This window comes from Salvelinus alpinus, chromosome 23, assembly GCF_045679555.1.
Source record: "Salvelinus alpinus chromosome 23, SLU_Salpinus.1, whole genome shotgun sequence".
NCBI lineage: Eukaryota > Metazoa > Chordata > Actinopteri > Salmoniformes > Salmonidae > Salvelinus > Salvelinus alpinus.
In genome coordinates, this window is record NC_092108.1 from 19,950,312 (window position 1) to 19,968,869 (window position 18,558).

Genomic DNA, 18,558 nt, shown 5'->3' on the forward strand with positions numbered 1-18,558 from the left:
AATTTCCTGACACCTGTGTTCAATCCTTTATAAAGGCATTATTAGACTCATAAGGAACCATAACTTTTAATAATGGTTGAATAAAGTGTTTTTGTATTTTATCACAGTGTGTTGTGCATTATACATTTATATAGTGCATTATAAATGCATATAACCTGTTATGCAGTTCTAACCATGTGAGCCACTGGACTTTAACGTATAATTTTTTTAGTCGATCGATATGGCTGTCCTATACACTTTGGTATTTCACTTGCCAGTGCTAAACTCTGCACATTTTGAAGGGCTTTTGCGGTCTCATATTTACGGTAATAAATACCTACGTCACAAGTTGAACGGGAGTGCGATTGCGCACGTATCTCCCTTTTGAACATTGTTGGAATTGATCAACGTCTATTGCTTCAATCGATCTCTTAACAAATGCCTAATTGAACAAATAACATTTACCATAGTGTGAGAAATTGAAATTAACGGATTGTTTATTGCACATTGGCTCGAGATTTGTAGACTATTTACTTAATCACAGAGAATACTGGCTGAACAAGATGGCCAGCTGCAATTTCCAGGCGCAGTTGGTCTCCCTAATGGACGTTTTAGCTAAAGCAGCTGTAGCAGAAATAAACCAACGTGTAGATGATAGCTGTGCTGTTATACGTTTGGAAATTACCCAAAGCCAGCGAGATATTGATTTACTGAAAAGGAAGTGCCAAGTGATGGAGAGCGAGCTGAAGAAAACACAACGAGCCAGGAGAAAAGGTAGTTGATGACGTCTTATTCATGGTAATTTGATTGCTAGCCCATTCAATAGACCAGGGATGGGCAACTAGCGGGGTCTCAATTTACTGTTTAGAGTTACAATAGTAGAATACATAGTAGAATACACAAAGTAGAATACACAAGGTGAAATTGAGTTGTGCATCAGCAGTTCTCTTATGTCAGTCACTCAATCAGCCCATGTCAGCTAACATTTTTTTTAGACTAGTAAATTAGTCTAGCTAGGAACTTACAAAAGAAGATTGCAGTTTTGAAACTGCAGTAAAAGTGCAGTAACTGCTGTCAACTGTGGTATTTTGTGTGCAGTAATTGCAGAATAACAAAAAAAAGGTGCTATTTTGGTCGCAGTATTTGCAGCATACTGCAGTTATACCGCATTCTAACTACAGTTATACTGCAGTTATACTGCACTCTGACTGCAATCTTTTTTCGTAAGGGGCTGTCTAAACTTGTCGTAATCATGGTTGAATTACCGATGGGATCTGCATTGATTTTGTAAGTCACTCTCGCTCAGATATCATATTAAAAACTGCAAACATTTCTCTCCACCCTATGGCAAAAAAAAAGTTGTAATTTTTTTAATTTAACCAGGTAGGCTATTTACAAATGCGACCTGGCCAAGATAAAGCAAAGCAGTGCGACACAAACAACAACACAGAGTTACACATGGAATAAACAAATATACAGTCAATAATACAATAGAAAAAGTCTATATACAGTGTGTGCAAATGAGGTAGGATAAGGGAGGTAAGGCAATAAATAGGCCATAGTGGCAAAATAATTACAATATAGCAATTAAACATGAGTGATAGATGTGCAGAAGATGAGTGTGCAAGTAGAGATACTGGGGTGCAAAGGAGCAAAATAAATAACAGTTTGGGGTTGAGGTAGTTGGATGGGTTATTTACAGATGGGCTATGTACAGGTGCAATGATCTGTGAGCTGCTCTGACAGCTGGTGCTTAAAGTTAGTGAGGGAGATATGAGTCTCCAGCTTCAGTGATTTTGCAGTTCGTTCCAGTCATTGGCAGCAGAGAACTGGAAGGAAAGGCGGCCAAAGTAGGAATTGGCTTTGAGGTTGACCAGTGAAATATACCTGCTGGAGCGCGTGCTACGAGTAGGTGCTGCTATGGTGACCAGTGAGCTGAGATAAGGCGGGGCTTTATCTAGCAAAGACTTATAGATGACCTGGAGCCAGTGGGTTTGGCGACAAATATGAAGCGAGGGCCAGCCAACGAGAGCGTACAGGTCGCAGTGGTGGGTAGTACATGGGACTTTGGTGACAAAACGGATGGCACTGTGATAGACTGCATCCAATTTGCTGAGTAGAGTGTTGGAGGCTATTTTGTAAATGACATCGCTGAAGTCGAGGATCGGTAGGATGGTCAGTTTTACAAGGGTATGTTTGGCAGCATGAGTGAAGGATGTTTTGTTGCGAAATAGGAAGCCGATTCCAGATTTAATTTTGGATTGGAGGTGCTTAATGTGAGTCTGGAAGGAGAGTTTACAGTCTAACCAGACACCTAGGTATTTGTAGATGTCCACATATTCTAAGTCAGAACAATCCAGAGTAGTGATGCTGGATGGGCGGGCAGGTGTAGGCAGCGATCGGTTGAAGAGCATGCATTTAGTTTTACTTGCATTTAAGAGCAGTTGGAGGCCACGGAAGGAGAGTTGTGTGGCATTGAAGCTCGTCTGGAGGTTAGTTAACACAGTGTCCAAAGAAGGGCCCTGAAGTATACAGAATAGAGGTCGACCGATTATGATTTTTCAATACCGATACCGATTATTGGAGGACAAAAAAAGCCGATACCGATTAATCGTCCGATTTATTTAAAAAAAAAATATATATATATATATACAGTGGGGAGAACAAGTATTTGATACACTGCCGATTTTGAAGGTTTTCCTACTTACAAAGCATGTAGAGGTCTGTAATTTTTATCATAGGTACACTTCAACTGTGAGAGACGGAATCTAAAACAAAAATCCAGAAAATCACATTGTATGATTTTTATGAAAACTTGAAACCGGCCCCGATTAATCGGCCATTCCGATTAATCGGTCAACCTCTAATACAGAATGGTGTCGTCTGCATAGAGGTGGATCGGGGAATCACCAGCAGCAAGAGGGACATCATTGATTTGTACAGAGAAGAGAGTCGGCCTGAGAATTGACCCCTGGCCCTCCGATTTGACACACTGAACTCTGTCTGAGAAGTAAATGGTGAACCAGGCGAGGCAGTCATTTGAGAAACCAAGGCTGTTGAGTCTGCCGATAAGAATGTGGTGATTGACAGAGTCGAAAGCCTTGGCCAGGTTGATGAATACAGCTGCACAGTATTGTCTCTTATTGATGGCGGTTATGATATCGTTTAGGACCTTGAGTGTGGCTGAGGTGCACCCATGACCAGCTCTGAAACCAGATTGCATAGCGGAGAAGTTACGGTGAGATTCGAGATGGTCGGTGATCTGTTTGTTAACTTGGCTTTCGAAGACCTTAGAAAGGCAGGATAGGATAGACATAGGTCTGTAGCAGTTTGGGTCTAGAGTGTCTCCCCCTTTGAAGAGGGGGATGACCGCGGCAGCTTTTCAATCTTTGGGGATCTCGGACGATACGAAAGAGAGGTTGAACAGGCTAGTAAAAGGGGTTGCAGCAATTTCGGCGGATAGTTTTAGAAAGAGAGGGTCCAGATTGTCTAGCCCGGCTGATTTGTAGGGGTCCAGATTTTGCAGCTCTTTCAGAACATCAGCTATCTGGATTTGGGTGAAGGAGAAATGGTGGAGGCTTGGGCAAGTTGCTGTGGGGGGTGCAGGGCTGTTGCCCGGGTTAGGGGTAGCCAGGTGGAAAGCATGGCCAGCCGTAGAAAAATGCTTATTGAAATTCTCAATTATCGTGGATTTATCGGTGGTGACAGTGTTTCCTAGCCTCAGTTCAGTGGGCAGCTGGGAGGAGGTGCTCTTATTCTCCATGGACTTTACAGTGTCCCAGAACTTTTTGGAGTTTGTGCTACAGGATGCAAATTTCAGTTTGAAGAAGCTAGCCTTTGCTTTCCTAACTGCCTGTGTATATTGGTTCCTAACTTCCCTGAAAAGTTGCATATCGCGGGGGCTATTCGATGCTAATGCAGTATGCCACAGGATGTTTTTGTGCTGGTCAAGGGCAGTCAGGTCTGGAGTGAACCAAGGGCTATATCTGTTCCTGTTTTTTTTTTTTAAATGAAAGGGGCATGCATATTTAAGATGGTGAGGAAAGCACTTTCAAAGAATAACCAGGCATCCTCTACTGACGGAATGAGGTAGAGGATGCTAACTGCATGTGTGGATGTGGATACGCAGACCCACCAGCCACAGCAGCCCCTCATGATGAGTTCAGATTTTTTGTATCCCCCACCCCATCAAAGTTGCCCATCCCTGCAATAGATGGAAATGTTAAATAATGTAGTCTATTCACGAAGCTGTCTGCCGCCTGAGGTGCATTTATGTAGCGAGATACCTGCCAAAAGGTTGAACGTACGTATCATTAAGATCGTAATAAAATCAATATGTAAATTGTTAGGATCGTAAGAAAAGCCATGCCTGAAACATAAACATGTAATTTCATCTGTGAACTTACAAACACCATGATAAGATTATGGACTAACATTTTAGGCTTGAACAAATGTTGTGATGCAAAATGCATAGCACTCAGAATTAAAAGTATTTTACCAGGTATTGTTCATCCTGATCAGACAGGTTTTTTACATGGATGATACATTGGAGATAATATACGACAACTACTAGAAATAATAAAACATCATGAAACATACAAGAAGCCAGGAATGGTATTTATAGGGGATTTTGAAAAGGCATTTGATAAAGTAAGACTGGATTTAATTAATTCAATTTCTGTAATTCTCTTATAAAATGGGTAAAAATAATGTATAGCAGCCCCAGGTGTAAAATAGTAAATAACGGCTCCTTCTCAGAGAGTTTTGAATTGTCAAGAGGGGTTAAACAAGGGTGTCCTCTGTCACCATATCTATTTGTTTTGGCCATCGAAATGCTAGCTATTAAAATCAGGTCTAATAACAACATTAGAGGATTAGAAATCCAAGGCTTAAAAACAAAGGTGTCCATGTATGCCGATGACTCAAGTTTTATGTTAAGTCCGCAAGCTAAATCCCTGCAATGTCTCATTAAAGATCTAGATAACGTTTCTGTACTCTCAGGACTAAAACCTAATGGATCCTTAAAAAAATACAACTTTTACATTACCCTGCAGCTTACCTATAAAATGGGCTGATGGTGAAGTAGACATACTCGGTATTCATATCACAAAAGATATAAATAAGCTCTCCACAATGAATTTCAATAGAAAACATGTAAAAATAGACAAGATCCTGCAACCATGGAGAGGTAAATACCTGTCTATTTATGGAAAATTGGCCTGATTAACTCCTTAGTCATATCTCAGTTTACTCACTTACTTATGGAGCTGCCTACTCCCGATGATTCGTTTTTCAAATCATATGAGCAAAAAACGTTTCGATTTATCTGGGACGCTAAACCAGACAATATATATAATATAACGAACCTATCTATATAATGAATATGAATTGGGTGGGTTGAGTTTATTAAATATAAAAGCACTAAACCTCTCTCTAAAAGCTTCACTCATTCAAAAGTTTTATTTGAACCCTAAATTGTTCTCAAGTAGATTAATAAGAAAAGCTCATCCATTGTTTAAAAATGTCCTTTTTGCCTTTGTGCAGATTGCCATGTCTCATTTTCGATTAATTGAAAATGATACTTTTTTCAAAGTATCTGTCTTTTTCAAACAAGTATTGCAGAGCTGACAACAATTTCAATTTCATCCCCCTGAAAAGATAGAACAAATATTACAACAAATATTATGGCTAAACTCAAATGTGCTGGTTGATAAAATACCTGTATTTATGGGAAAGATGTTTGAAAAGGGTATTTTGGTCTTAAATGATATTGTAATGGTAGAGTTATGTCCTTCATGGAGTTATCAGAATTGTACGGGAAGGTCTGCTCAATCCAAGAGTACAACCAATTTATTACAGCATTGCCCCAAAAATGGAGGAGGCGGGTGGCAGCGGGATGAGGTAGGGAACTGGTCTGTCTGTCCAATATAAAGGATCAAAACTGGCGGAGGAATAAAAATAGCATAAATAGGAAAGTATACCAGTTTCTTTTGAGGACCAGGATGTTGACAACTGTGCTTTATTGTCCTCAGGTAGCCTGTTTCTGGTCTCAGGTTCAGGAATGGCTGAAAATGCATAGCATTGATCTAAAATTGACCCTAGAAATAGTACTGTTAGGAGATCTGGAGAGACCGGGCCAGTCAATTACTAATATACTAATACTCTTAGTAAAAGTATTTATCTTCAACACGCAATCTGTAGATTCTATTCGATTAGATAGATTGAAATTGTACTTTAAACATCATAGCATAGTTGAAAGATATGTGTTGCGTAGAAACACGAAGTGGGTGGCCAGCAGAGATAGATGGGATGGGCTGAGGGAAGCTGAGGGTTGGTATGTGGAATTGGAGACAAGTGGGAGTGGAGTTTCTGTGTGAGAGAGAATGATGGTCAAAAGATAAAGGGGAAAAAAATAAAACATAATAAAAGTACATTTGAATGACACTAAGTGGCAGTGTTTTTACAACTAATGCCGGTTTGCCTGAGGCTGATGCCGTGCAGGTGTTTGTACACATGCATATGCACACACTCTCATTCAAATAAACACATACAAGAACACACACATACATGTAATAGTGCCAGACATGCACACAAACATATACAGTTGGCATTGCTGTTATGATTTAAGTTGTCCTTGATGTCCTTTGTTTTAAATTTATTATTTTGTTTTATTTTTATTGCATTGTTGTTTGCTGTTTTCTTCTGTCTTTTCCTTTTTTCTCTTTAGTTCATTATCTTGGTTGTTGGTGAATTGGGAGGTTCTTGGGGGTGTGGAATGGAATTAATTGTATTTTTATTTATTTTTCGGGGGGGGACTGTGGGAGGGGTCTTGAATGGTTGAGGTACAGCTTTTGGGGAACTGTGGGGGGGATCTTGGAGGGTTCGGGTTTCACAAGATTGTGATCATGATAAAGGAAATGACATATATTTTATATCACTATCATGCACACGCACCCTCACACATAAGGATGGCTCTGTTGCGGAAAGACTGATACATGTTTGATAGTGTCTAGATGCTGTATTGTTTGTCCTTCATGTTCTAATACTTTAATGTTACCCCTTCCTTGTGTTTTTTGTAATAAATAATTAAAAATAAAAATAAATCTTGTGTTGCAATTCTGATGTACAATAATACATTTCAGAGTTTTGGCAGTTTCATCTCACCAGCAAAAAAACATACACCAAACTGCTTGTGAGGAGTGCTACGTAAACAAGCAAAACACAGTATTTAAAAAAAGAAAACTGTTAAAAGTCTCCATTCTCTTTTACTCCTCAGTTGAGTTTACTTCACATTTAGTTAGCTAATGTAATGGATTTGTTTGCCAGCGCAAGTTTAGATAGCACTAGCTGTATCATGACGTTTCAGTTTGCTAGGTGTAGCTCTATAGCATGGGTATACCTCTGGCTGACGTTGACATCTCCATGCATGCATCACCATACCATTCTCTGGGTTCTGTCTGCAATCATAACCAGTTGTATCTACCAGGAATAATGAATCATAAACAGTTGTATCTACCAGGAATAATGAATCATAAACAGTTGTATCTACCAGGAATAATGAATCATAACCAGTAGTATATACCAGGAATAATGAATCATAACCAGTTGTATCTACCAGGAATAATGAATCATAACCAGTAGTATATACCAGGAATAATGAATCATAACCAGTAGTATATACCAGGAATAATGAATCATAACCAGTAGTATATACCAGGAATAATGAATCATAACCAGTTGTATCTACCAGGAATAATGAATCATAACCAGTAGTATATACCAGGAATAATGAATCATAACCAGTAGTATATACCAGGAATAATTAATCATAAACAGTTGTATCTACCAGGAATAATGAATCATAACCAGTAGTATATACCAGGAATAATGAATCATAACCAGTAGTATATACCAGGAATAATGAATCATAACCAGTTGTATCTACCAGGAATAATGAATCATAACCAGTAGTATATACCAGGAATAATGAATCATAACCAGTAGTATATACCAGGAATAATGAATCATAAACAGTTGTATCTACCAGGAATAATGAATCATAACCAGTAGTATATACCAGGAATAATGAATCATAACCAGTTGTATCTACCAGGAATAATGAATCATAACCAGTAGTATATACCAGGAATAATGAATCATAACCAGTAGTATATACCAGGAATAATGAATCATAACCGGTAGTATATACCAGGAATAATGAATCATAACCAGTTGTATTTACCAGGAATAATGAATCATAACCAGTTGTATCTACCAGGAATAATGAATCATAACCAGTAGTATATACCAGGAATAATGAATCATAACCATTAGTATATACCAATCAAACAGCAATCAAATATACCAATTCTAAATCAAGCTCTAGGCTTTTATTTTGGAAATGAAACCGGAAGCTGAAAAGCAACTCTAACGTCTAGGCTAGAGTTGCTTGATTGACTAGCTAACTTCGACTAGCTACGTTGGGTTCATGTCCTTTGCAGATGCCACATTACTGACAAAGTGTGTACGTATAAAAAATATCTGTAACCGAGTAAAGGGAGACTTGACGTATGAATTGAACGTGTAAATGTTAATTCATAGTCGTAACATAGCGTTTGTGCATTTCTAATTTAACGTTTACGTTTCATGTTTCACGCATTACTTTTCTTACGATCCTAACGATACGTACGTTCAACCTTTGGCAGCTATCTTGCTCCATAGGCGTTCCCCGACGCTCCCCAAATGTTCTTTCGAAAAGCAAATACGCCTCGCACGCGATACCATTTTTCTTTACAAACATTTGGAACTTGACTTTAATATAAGTGAGAAATCATTTTTCAAATACAAAAGATAAATTACTGTACGCAGTTTAGGAAAGTTGGACCCGGCTGTATATTGAGAAAAAACAGAAATGTGGAATGGAATAGTCCAATGGATATGCAAGCGCAAGGTGAGGATGTGTTGTAGCTGAGGCGGTGTGTGAAAACAATCGGGTGCAACTTTGCTAAACTGCGCATAGTAAGTGTATCTTTCGTATTTGATAGATTCTTTCTCGCTTATAAAAGTTAAGTTCTGAAGGTTTCCAAAACCGTATGGCAAGTGAGACATATTTGCGTAGACAGTGTGTTGGGATTAAGCAGCGCATCGGAATTGTAGTTCATATGGAGCCAGCTGTGGTTCGTCGCATCAGCTGAGAACCCAAAAGGGGGACTGCCTGTAAACTGGCTATGCCCCCTTGGGTTCTTGAGAGATATTTGATTGCACCATGGAACAACTGAATAAAAAAAAAAGTGTGATTATCCCTAATATTTCATTGAATACAATTATTTTCCAGGTTTTTACCCCATGGCATCAGAGAGATCTTCATATCCAGTCAAGATTGTTTTGAACAGGCAGAGGAGTAGCTCACAGTGCAGAGACGAAGAGCTGGCTGTTGAAGAGGACTCTCAACCCCAGGTGTGATACATCACATTTTACAACTAAGATCAATTCTGATATTGGATTATCAGGAGATTTAATTGCTTTTGTGTGATTCATGAGTATGAAAATGGTTAGATATGGTGTGTGTCCAGAGTAATAACCTCAATCCCTGTTACAGCCTTCAGATGTGGAGCAGAGAGTGGAGACTGAACCCATACTGATCAAAGATGAGGAGACAGCAGAGGACGTGTGGAAGACTGACCCTCAGGAAGAGCTCAGGATCACTGGAGAGGGTGGGTGCAACCATAAGGGGTACGGCTCAGTCTGTCTATGGAAGACTGTGTGAGTGTGGTGGTATGCACGTTCCAAATTGTTGCATTGGTGTTGGGGTGTTTTATGTTCTGGCATATGTAGCGCACGGACACACAGTCAGTTCTAAAGCTGTCATGTTTTGCTGTTAAGGGTCTTTTGTAATCTTTATTTTATGTTTATCGCCAAATCTTTAGAGTCTGGTTCCAAGCCTGGGAAACCACCACCCTTTGAGCAACGGCACTGTGATGAGGACTTCCTCACACAACCCAATATATCTCCCAAAGACTCAGTAAAACATTACCCCAATTCTGATCGTCCAGAGGAACCAGGAACACCCCGGCTCGCATCTACAGAGGTATTCAGCACAGAGCAGCACCGGCCAGATGAGGACTCACTAGACCTAGTGATGGTGAAAGAGGAGGAGTTAGATCAGACCACGGCCTTGGCAGGACCTGACCAGTTTGTCATGGATGAGACTGATGGGCAGCTGTGGACCTCTGTGGGTCCAGGCAGAGACACTGACCCTGATGGTCACCCAGATTTCTCCTTTCATTCCACAGAAGAGTACTCTCAGAATATCTCAATTTTCCCATCTCATAGTGGGCTGTCATCTGTTCCTACTATGACAGATGATGTAGGGCCATCGCTTCACTCTTCTTTATGGAAACCACATGCTAACATGTTCAGTGCAGCAAAACACATTAAAGGACATGTCAGGACATTGGCTGATGAGACTAGACAACAGATGCCAGAGGGACAGAGCAGTGAAAGGCTGAACTCAAATAATGATGGAAATAGTTTAGCTCTACAGCCAAGGCAGCATCAATACAGGGCTTCAGAAGCAACAGTGAGATTGAGTGAGTGCATGACAGGGTCAAACATGGCCACCACCTCCACCTTCTCTGGATACAGCCTGAGTCACAGTAGTTTTAACATGGTGAAGAGAATGAGGACTCAGTGGAGGTCGGGCAGCACCACCGAGAGGCGTTTCAGCTGCACCTTCTGTGGGAAGAGCTTCCAGCGTTTCAGCGAGCTCAAAGTCCACCTCCGGAGTCACACCGGAGAGAAACCATACACCTGTGAACAGTGTGGCAGGAGTTTCACCCAGCAGTGTAACTTGATCAGACATGCTCTGGTCCACACCGGGGAGAAGCCCTACGAGTGCACACAGTGTGGGAAATGCTTCACCCAGCGCTCCAAAATGAAGTCACATCAAAGAACTCACATAGGGGAGAGTCCAGTGTCTCAATGTGCGGTACCCACATACCCTGCGGATCCACAAACAAGTTTAATGATGTCTCAGAACAGATGGAACAAATAGTTAATAATTACATAATTTTTCTGTAACACTTTCTATGTGAAAATGTGGTACAGAAAGTATTTTGAGACATGTTGATAAGCTTTTTATTTCAATTGATTTGTGAAATGGTTTTCATGCTTGACTGTTGTCTGCTCCTCGTTTTCATTTTAACAACTTATTTACAACTGGTAACAATGTGTATTTCTACCACAAAATCATAAAACCATATTATATTCAATCAAACTGATTTAATGAAAGAGTCAATCTGCGCTTTTAGATCAATAATACAGTGCCTTTGGAAAGTATTCAGACCCCTTGACTTTTTCCACATTTTGTTAGGTTACAGCCTTTTTCTAAAATCTATTAAATATAATTTTTTTCTCAGCAATCTACACAAAATACCCCATAATGACAAAGTGAAAACAGATTTTTAGATTTTGAAAAGTAAAATAAAAAATAAAAACAGATACCTTATTTACAAAAGTATTCAGACCTTTTTCTATGATACTCAAATTGAGCTCAAGTACATCCTCTTTCCCTTGACCATCCTTGAGATGTTTCTACTACTTCATTGGAGTTCACCTGTGGTAAATTCAATTGATTGGACATGATTTGGAAAGGCACACACCTGTCTATATGTCCACAGTGGACAGTGCATGCCAGTGCAAAAACCAAGCCATGAGGTTGAAGGAATTGTCTGTAGAGCTCCGAGACAGGCTTGTGTCGAGGCAGAAATCTGGGGAAGGGTACCAAAACATTTCTAAAGCATTGAAGGTCCCCAAGAACACACTGGCCTCCATCATTCTTAAATGGAAGAAGTTTGGAACCACCAAGACTCTTCCTAGAGCTTGCCGCCCGGCCAAAGGGAGGTGACCAAGAACCCGATAGTCACTCAGAGCTCTAGAGTTCCTCTGTGGAGATGGGAGAACCTTCCAGAAGGACAACCATCTCTGCAGCACTCCACCAATCAGGCCTTTATGGTAGAGTGGCCATACGGAAGCCACTCATCAGGAAAAGGCACATGACAGCCCGCTTGGAGTTTGGCAAAAAGACTCTCAGACCATGAGAAACAAGATTCTCTCGTCTGATGGAACCAAGATTGAACTCTTTGGCCTGAATGCCAAGCGTGACATCTGGAGTAGACCTGGCACCATCCCTATGGTGAAGCATGGTGGTGGCAGCATGCTGTGGGGATGATTTTCAGTGGCAGGGACTGGGAGACTAGTCAGGATCGAGGCAAAGATGAACGGAGCAAAGTACAGAGAGATCCTTGATGAAAACCTGCTCCAGAGCGCTCGGGACCTCAGACTGGGGTGAAGGGTCAACTTACAACAGGACAATGACCCTAAGCACTGTTGTGTCTTTGGCATCATTAAAACTGAAGACTTATTTATCAAATAACTCTCTGTATTTATTATTACGCGATTAAACTGATTAATCATGTAACTGTAGTTAACTAGGAAGTCGGGGCACCTAGGAAAATATTCAGATTACAAAGTTATAATTTTCCTAATATAACGTTCAGATATTTTAATATCTGCTCAATTAGTCTTCGAATTAATTAATTATTATTTACCTCACGTTAGTCTCATTCCAAACGTCGTAAATTGTTGGTTATCGGCACAAACCCAGTCTTCACTATGAGTCATCCATACATCAATTGTCTTAAAATAATTTATTTACTAACTAAGTAATTCACAGAAATGCATAACAAACAGTAGATATGGTTACAAGGAAATGATAGCGGATGTGCCCTAGTGGGCTAAACCGGCATGGCGGCTTGTTAGACAGAGTGATAATTATAACAATTGAAATGCTAATCCTTTGCACATGAACGCTCACTCATTTGGGAACAACTGCAATCAATATATATATTTACGCTCAGTGTGTCGTCGGGATCTCTGTTGAGAAGTTCATTTCTGTTGGAGAGTCTGTCCACCCTCTCTCTCTCTGTCGTGGTTAGAATGGATAGTTCAGAGTGACATTCATTCATGTTGTTATAGAATAGAGGTTTCGGAGGTTGTCGGTCTTCGCGTTCAATGATACCGAATTCCTAGCTGCAGACTTGTAATTAATATCAAAGACTTGTTCTTATTCTGGCGGTATCGATAGTCTAAGAGTTTAACCACGTGGGATGGTTAAAAGATTCAGCAATCGTCTCAACCCTTAGCCCTCTTATAATTGAGGTAAGCTCGGTCTCCTCTCAAACCTTGGCCCTCTCGTTATCGAGGTAAGCTGGTCTGCAACCTTTAGCCATCTCGTAATTGAGGTAAGCTCGGTCTGGTGATAGAAAACCCAGGTGGGAGTTTTATTCGGAAGAGCAGAAAAGGGCCTGTCCCAGGACGCCAGACCATAACTGAGCTCATGGGCGGTCCTCTAATTTAGTTAAACTCTAAAGGGAATTGGAGTTTCCTTCATTAAACAATCCAAAATCACATTACACAATTTCACAAACAGTATCATACTCACTCATTCATCTTACACAACAATTAGATGTAAGCCTCATATCTGAGGCTATTGTATGAACAGCGTTATGGTAATGTGGCCATATTGTCTCCCATGAGTTTCACAAAATTGTACCAAACGGACCAGTTCGTAGCTGTATTCTTCACCGATCTTTTATACCTTCTCCAGAACATAAATGTCGTTCGGTTCTCCAGTTCTGTGAGGTGGAAGAAATTCCTTTGTTCTCTCTATGAACTCACTCTCTCTCTATACTGTCTGGCCATGAGGCAGGATCTTCCCAGGGAATTTACGACCTCTCTGACCACAGAAACCTGGTTATAGGAGACAGAGAGAGATGGTGCCGAGGTAGGGGGATGGTGCTCGCGGTGTCCAAAGAGGGCAACGTCATGACAGCACACAGCCAAGACAATTAAGGAGAGGTTTCGGGACAAGTCTCTGAATGTCCTTGAGTGGCCCAGCCAGAGCCCGGACTTGAACCCTATCAAACATCTCTGGAGAGACCTGAAAATAGCTGTGATGCAACACTCCCCATCCAACCTGACCGAGCTTGAATGGATCTGCAGAGAAGAAAGGGAGAAACCCCCCAAATACAGTTGTGCCAAGCTTGAAGCGGCATACCCAAGACGACTCGAGGCTGTAATCGCTGCCAAAGGTGCTTCAACAAAGTACTGACTAAAGGATCTGAGACCTTATGTAAATGTCATATTTCAGATTTTTATATTTTATAAATTAGCTACAATTTCTAAAAAACTGTTTTTACTTTGTCATTTTGGGGTATTGTGTGTAGATTGATGAGGGGGGGAAACTATTTAATACATTTTAGAATAAGGCTGTAACGTAACAAAATGTGGAAAAAGTCAAGTGGTCTGAATACTTTCCAAAGGCACTCTATATAGGAGCCATTTAGTATGTGTTGTCTAGTTAGTATTTGACTATCTGGGATGTCACTTCTTGCCACAAGGGACAGTTTTATTCAGGTCAAGTTAATAACTAAATTCATTTGGATTTTCTGAGTTCTATTTTGAAGTTACTATGCTGCCTTAAAATGCCTTATGTAGTCTCAAAACTAGGCAATAAAATATTTATTTCAGTCAAATAGGCTATACATGTTCATACAACTTTACATTTTACATCTGGAAACTACACTTTTACTGTGTACATTGTCTAAACTGACACCACTGGTACTGTATAAAACTGGTCATCTTAATCGAGGCTCATTACATATTGTAGATGGATAAGAGAAATAGATTGATATGATTGGTAGTTTGTATGATTTATTGGTTCATTGATTTGTCAATCAACAGAGGCGGAGATAATTAGGGAGATATACAGAAAGAGAATGCAAGAGAGAAAGAGTAGGAAGTCAACAGGGGAAGTTTAGGTGTTTCTTGCATTATCGCTTGCTGCTGCTTGGTTGTGCTGGTGCAGAGTGAAGGTAGGAACAGTCTTAACTCTTTCTTATTCTTTGTTTTTATCTCAGTCACCCCGGAACTCGCGAGGAGTAACAATGACAGTGTGTTGGGGTGGGATGGTCGGGGTCAGGGGAATAAAGCGGTGGGGTCAGGCTTAGAGGCTTCGTGTTCTACAACAGGCCGGTAGTCAAAACGACATAAAATTCAATTGACTTCCGCTGTAGTGAGAGGGCCAAAATGGCAGCGGGAGGAGAGGGCCTCTGTCAGTCACAGAGAACAGCCAGAGCCGTGGTTAGGGGTGTCGGGGTGTCCATCAGCATACTCATACACATTTTGATACATATTGTGAATGGAGTTTTATAGTTACGCGGTGACATCTCGTTCCTTGCATACCTTCAAAAATGATTCGTCAATCATAATTTTTTCAAAACTGTTTTGACCATAATCTTAAACAATAAATTACGTTTGACTAAAGAAAAATCCACCGCTGTCGAACCGTTTAAAATGTTGTCAATCTTTAGAAATGTCTCCTATGTTTCCATTACACGTCACAACATTGCTTTTGTCGAATAAACCTGGGTCAATGGAAACCTGCCTATTGTATACACACACAGACACACATGCAATCATAATTCACTTACTCTCACAAAGATACAGGCAAAAGCCAATGTAATGGAAACACTTGAGTAAATGAGGGACACAAAAGTATATTGAAAACAGGTGCTTCCACACAGGTGTGGTTCCTGTGTTAATTAAGCAATAAACAGCCCATCATGCTTAGGGTTATGTATAAAAATGCTGGACAGGACATTGTTTTGGCTACCATGGCTATGCCCCCATAGGATGACAATGACCCCATCCATAGGGCACAAATGGTCACGGAATGTTTTATTTTATTATTATTTTTTATTTTTTTATTATTTTTTATAAATTTTATCCCCTTTTCTCCCCAATTTTCGTGGTATCCAATCGCTAGTAATTACTATCTTGTCTCATCCCTACAACTCCCGTACGGGCTCGGGAGAGACGAAGGTCGAAAGCCACGCGTCCTCCGAAGCACAACCCAACCAAGCCGCACTGCTTCTTAACACAGCGCGCCTCCAACCCGGAAGCCAGCAGCACCAATGTGTCGGAGGAAACACCGTGCACCTGGCCCCCTTGGTTAGCGCGCACTGCGCCCGGCCGGCCACAGGAGTCGCTGGAGCGCGATGAGACAAGGATATCCCTACCGGCCAAACCCTCCCTAACCCGGACGACGCTAGCCCAATTGTGCGTCGCCCCACGGACCTCCCGGTCGCGGCTGGCTGCGACAGAGCCTGGGCGCGAACCCAGAGACCCAAGTCACGGAATGTTTGATGAGCATGAAAACGATGTAAACCATATGCCATGGCTGTCTCAGTCACCAGATCTCAACCTAATTATGTCAGGACCCGGTGTGAGAAACAGTCACTAATAGTCGGCAGAACCCAGAAGATGAGGTAGACACAGCAGTACTAGAGACGGTGGTTTAATCAAGGTAAAAGATCTTCAGGCAAAAAATATAAATCCACAACGTCAAAAGTAAAGCTAAGAGAAAAAATGAATATCCTCCAAAATACAATGAAAATCCACAAAGTGGTAAGAACAGCAGGGAAAAAACAACCTCAAATGACTAATCAAAAATAAACAAGAACAAAACCAGAGTACCTCAGGAAAATCCAACTGGAGAAAAATATGTTCACAGCATGGCTGGGGCTGGGTGCTAACATACAAACACAGAGCAAAGAACTGATGAACACTAAGGGTTTAAATACCTACAAGGAAATGAGGCACAGGTGCAAACAATAACTAGAACAAGGGAAAAACAAAAGGTTCAAAAAGGCGCAATGGGGGCATCTAGTGACCAAAACCTGAATAGTCCTGGCCAAAACCTGACAAATTATGAGAGATTCTGGAGCGGGGCCTGAGGCAGCCTATTCCACCACCATCAATAAAAACAACAAATTATGGAATTTCTCATGGACGAATAGTGTTACATCCCTCCAATAGAGTTCAAGACTGCAGAATCTATGCCAAAGTGCATTGAAGCTGTTCTAGCTCGTAGTGGCTCAACGCCCTATTACAACACTTTATGTTGGTTCTTCCTTTATTTTGGCAGTTACCTGTATATCAGTACTACTGTACTGTTATGCATATTCTCTCATGCAGCTCAATCAACACTACTTGCTCTCTTCTTCTACACACTATCTAATATGCAATACTCTTTATATCTAATACCTTCACTTATATATGTACAGTACATGCCTTTAAAAACCAAAGAGAAGGACCTCAATGTAAATCAGCTATAATTCATGTATTATGCAATAGTTACTTGAAATATATAATGAAATTCAGTTTATTTGAAGGTTCTATGAAACTAGTTTTGTTTCCCAACTGTGTGTCGAATAAGTTATATCCCCTTTCAATCCTTTAATAAATACCATACCACAGTTTCAGAATGGTTTCATTAGGCTGTGGAGATTACGCCTATGTTCAATCGTTCATGAAGGCATCATTAGACTCATAAGGAACCATTACTTTTTAAAAATGGTTGAAGAAAGTGTTTTTGTATTTTACCACAGTGTGTTGTGCATTATCAATGCATATTGCCTTTTATACATTGATAACCATATGAGCCACTGCACTACACTCTCCCCTGCATGTAGCCATATATATTTACTAAAACCAGATGACGTTTTACTATCCAAAGTCTTTAAGGTCTTCTCTTTTTAGTCAATAGATATAGCGGGGTTCTTACTAGAGGGAGTACAGCTACAACCGGAAGGGACTTTTTCCTAGCAGGTTAGGAGAACTTACACAGCAGGTTAGGATAATTAACCTGGCAGGTTAGGACACTTAGGTTAAGGTTAGGAAAAGGGTTAGGGTTAGCTAAAATGCTCTCCTAACCTGCTACGGAAAGTCACTTCCGGTCGAACGAACATCTAGTCACAACCGTTTGTAAGATGACAAACGACATAAAAGGAATCATACTGCCATCTTGTGGCCGGTTGGCCTAGAAAACACCCTGGTATTTGCCTTGCCAGTGCTAAACTCTGCCAAATTTGAAGGGCTGTTGCAGTCTCATATTTACGCTAACAAATACTTACCTCACCAGTTAAACAGAAGTGTAATTAAGAGGATGAGTGGGGTCAGACGAGATTGGGATCTCCATATGCAGAAAAGTGGGGAGGCTGTTGCAGTGAGAGATATGGAGCAGGCAGAAATGTTAGCTCAGGCATTTATGAAGGTACACAGCTCAAGTAATCTGACAGAAGAGGGGCAGCGGAGAACATCCTGGGGTCCTGGAACAGAGAGAAGTGGTGGAGGATGCATTGAATGCTCCTTTTACCCTGGCTGAGATGAAGAGAGTTATAGCTAAAGCTGGGGTAGGATCTCATGGGAAGGATGAGATGTTTTACATCATGATGGCTCATCTCAGTGACACTGCAATGGGGAAAGTATTGGGCTTTTACAATAAGGAAATTGCCTGACAGTTCGAAGCAGTTCGAAGAAAGATCCTACTAGTCCAAACTATAGGCCGATAGCATTGGCATTTCATACATGTAAACTTATGGAAAGGATATATAATGGAGCCGGAGGGGATGGCTGCCGTTTTACGTGCTCCTAACCAACTGCTATTTTGTTTGTTTT

The 18,558-nt window shown here is 40.7% G+C and overlaps 1 protein-coding gene across 3 annotated transcripts; it reads left to right on the top strand.

The window, feature by feature from the left end:
* The first annotated feature begins 343 nt into the window (after positions 1–343).
* Positions 344–17,360, top strand: LOC139550474 (uncharacterized). Of its 3 annotated transcripts, none has more exons than XM_071361397.1 (4): positions 344–777; positions 9,314–9,435; positions 9,578–9,692; positions 9,906–17,360. In XM_071361397.1, exons 2-4 carry the CDS (start codon positions 9,325–9,327, stop codon positions 11,030–11,032), a joined length of 1,353 nt encoding a protein of 450 aa, XP_071217498.1. In that variant the 5' UTR covers positions 344–777; positions 9,314–9,324; the 3' UTR covers positions 11,033–17,360. The 3 variants fall into 3 exon arrangements, with proteins under 3 accessions (XP_071217498.1, XP_071217497.1, XP_071217499.1); XM_071361396.1 differs by having other exon boundaries at positions 344–753; XM_071361398.1 differs by lacking the exon at positions 344–777 and adding an exon at positions 8,457–8,499.
* Positions 17,361–18,558: the final 1,198 nt, after the last annotated feature.

Excerpts from the sequence above, each read along its gene's own strand:
- LOC139550474 (XM_071361396.1), top strand. The coding sequence starts at position 543 with ATGGCCAGCTGCAATTTCCAGGCGCAGTTGGTCTCCCTAATGGACGTT. Across the intron at positions 754-9,313 it reads ACAACGAGCCAGGAGAAAAG|GTTTTTACCCCATGGCATCA; the intron begins GTAGTTGATGAC and ends ATTATTTTCCAG. Across the intron at positions 9,436-9,577 it reads AAGAGGACTCTCAACCCCAG|CCTTCAGATGTGGAGCAGAG; the intron begins GTGTGATACATC and ends TCCCTGTTACAG.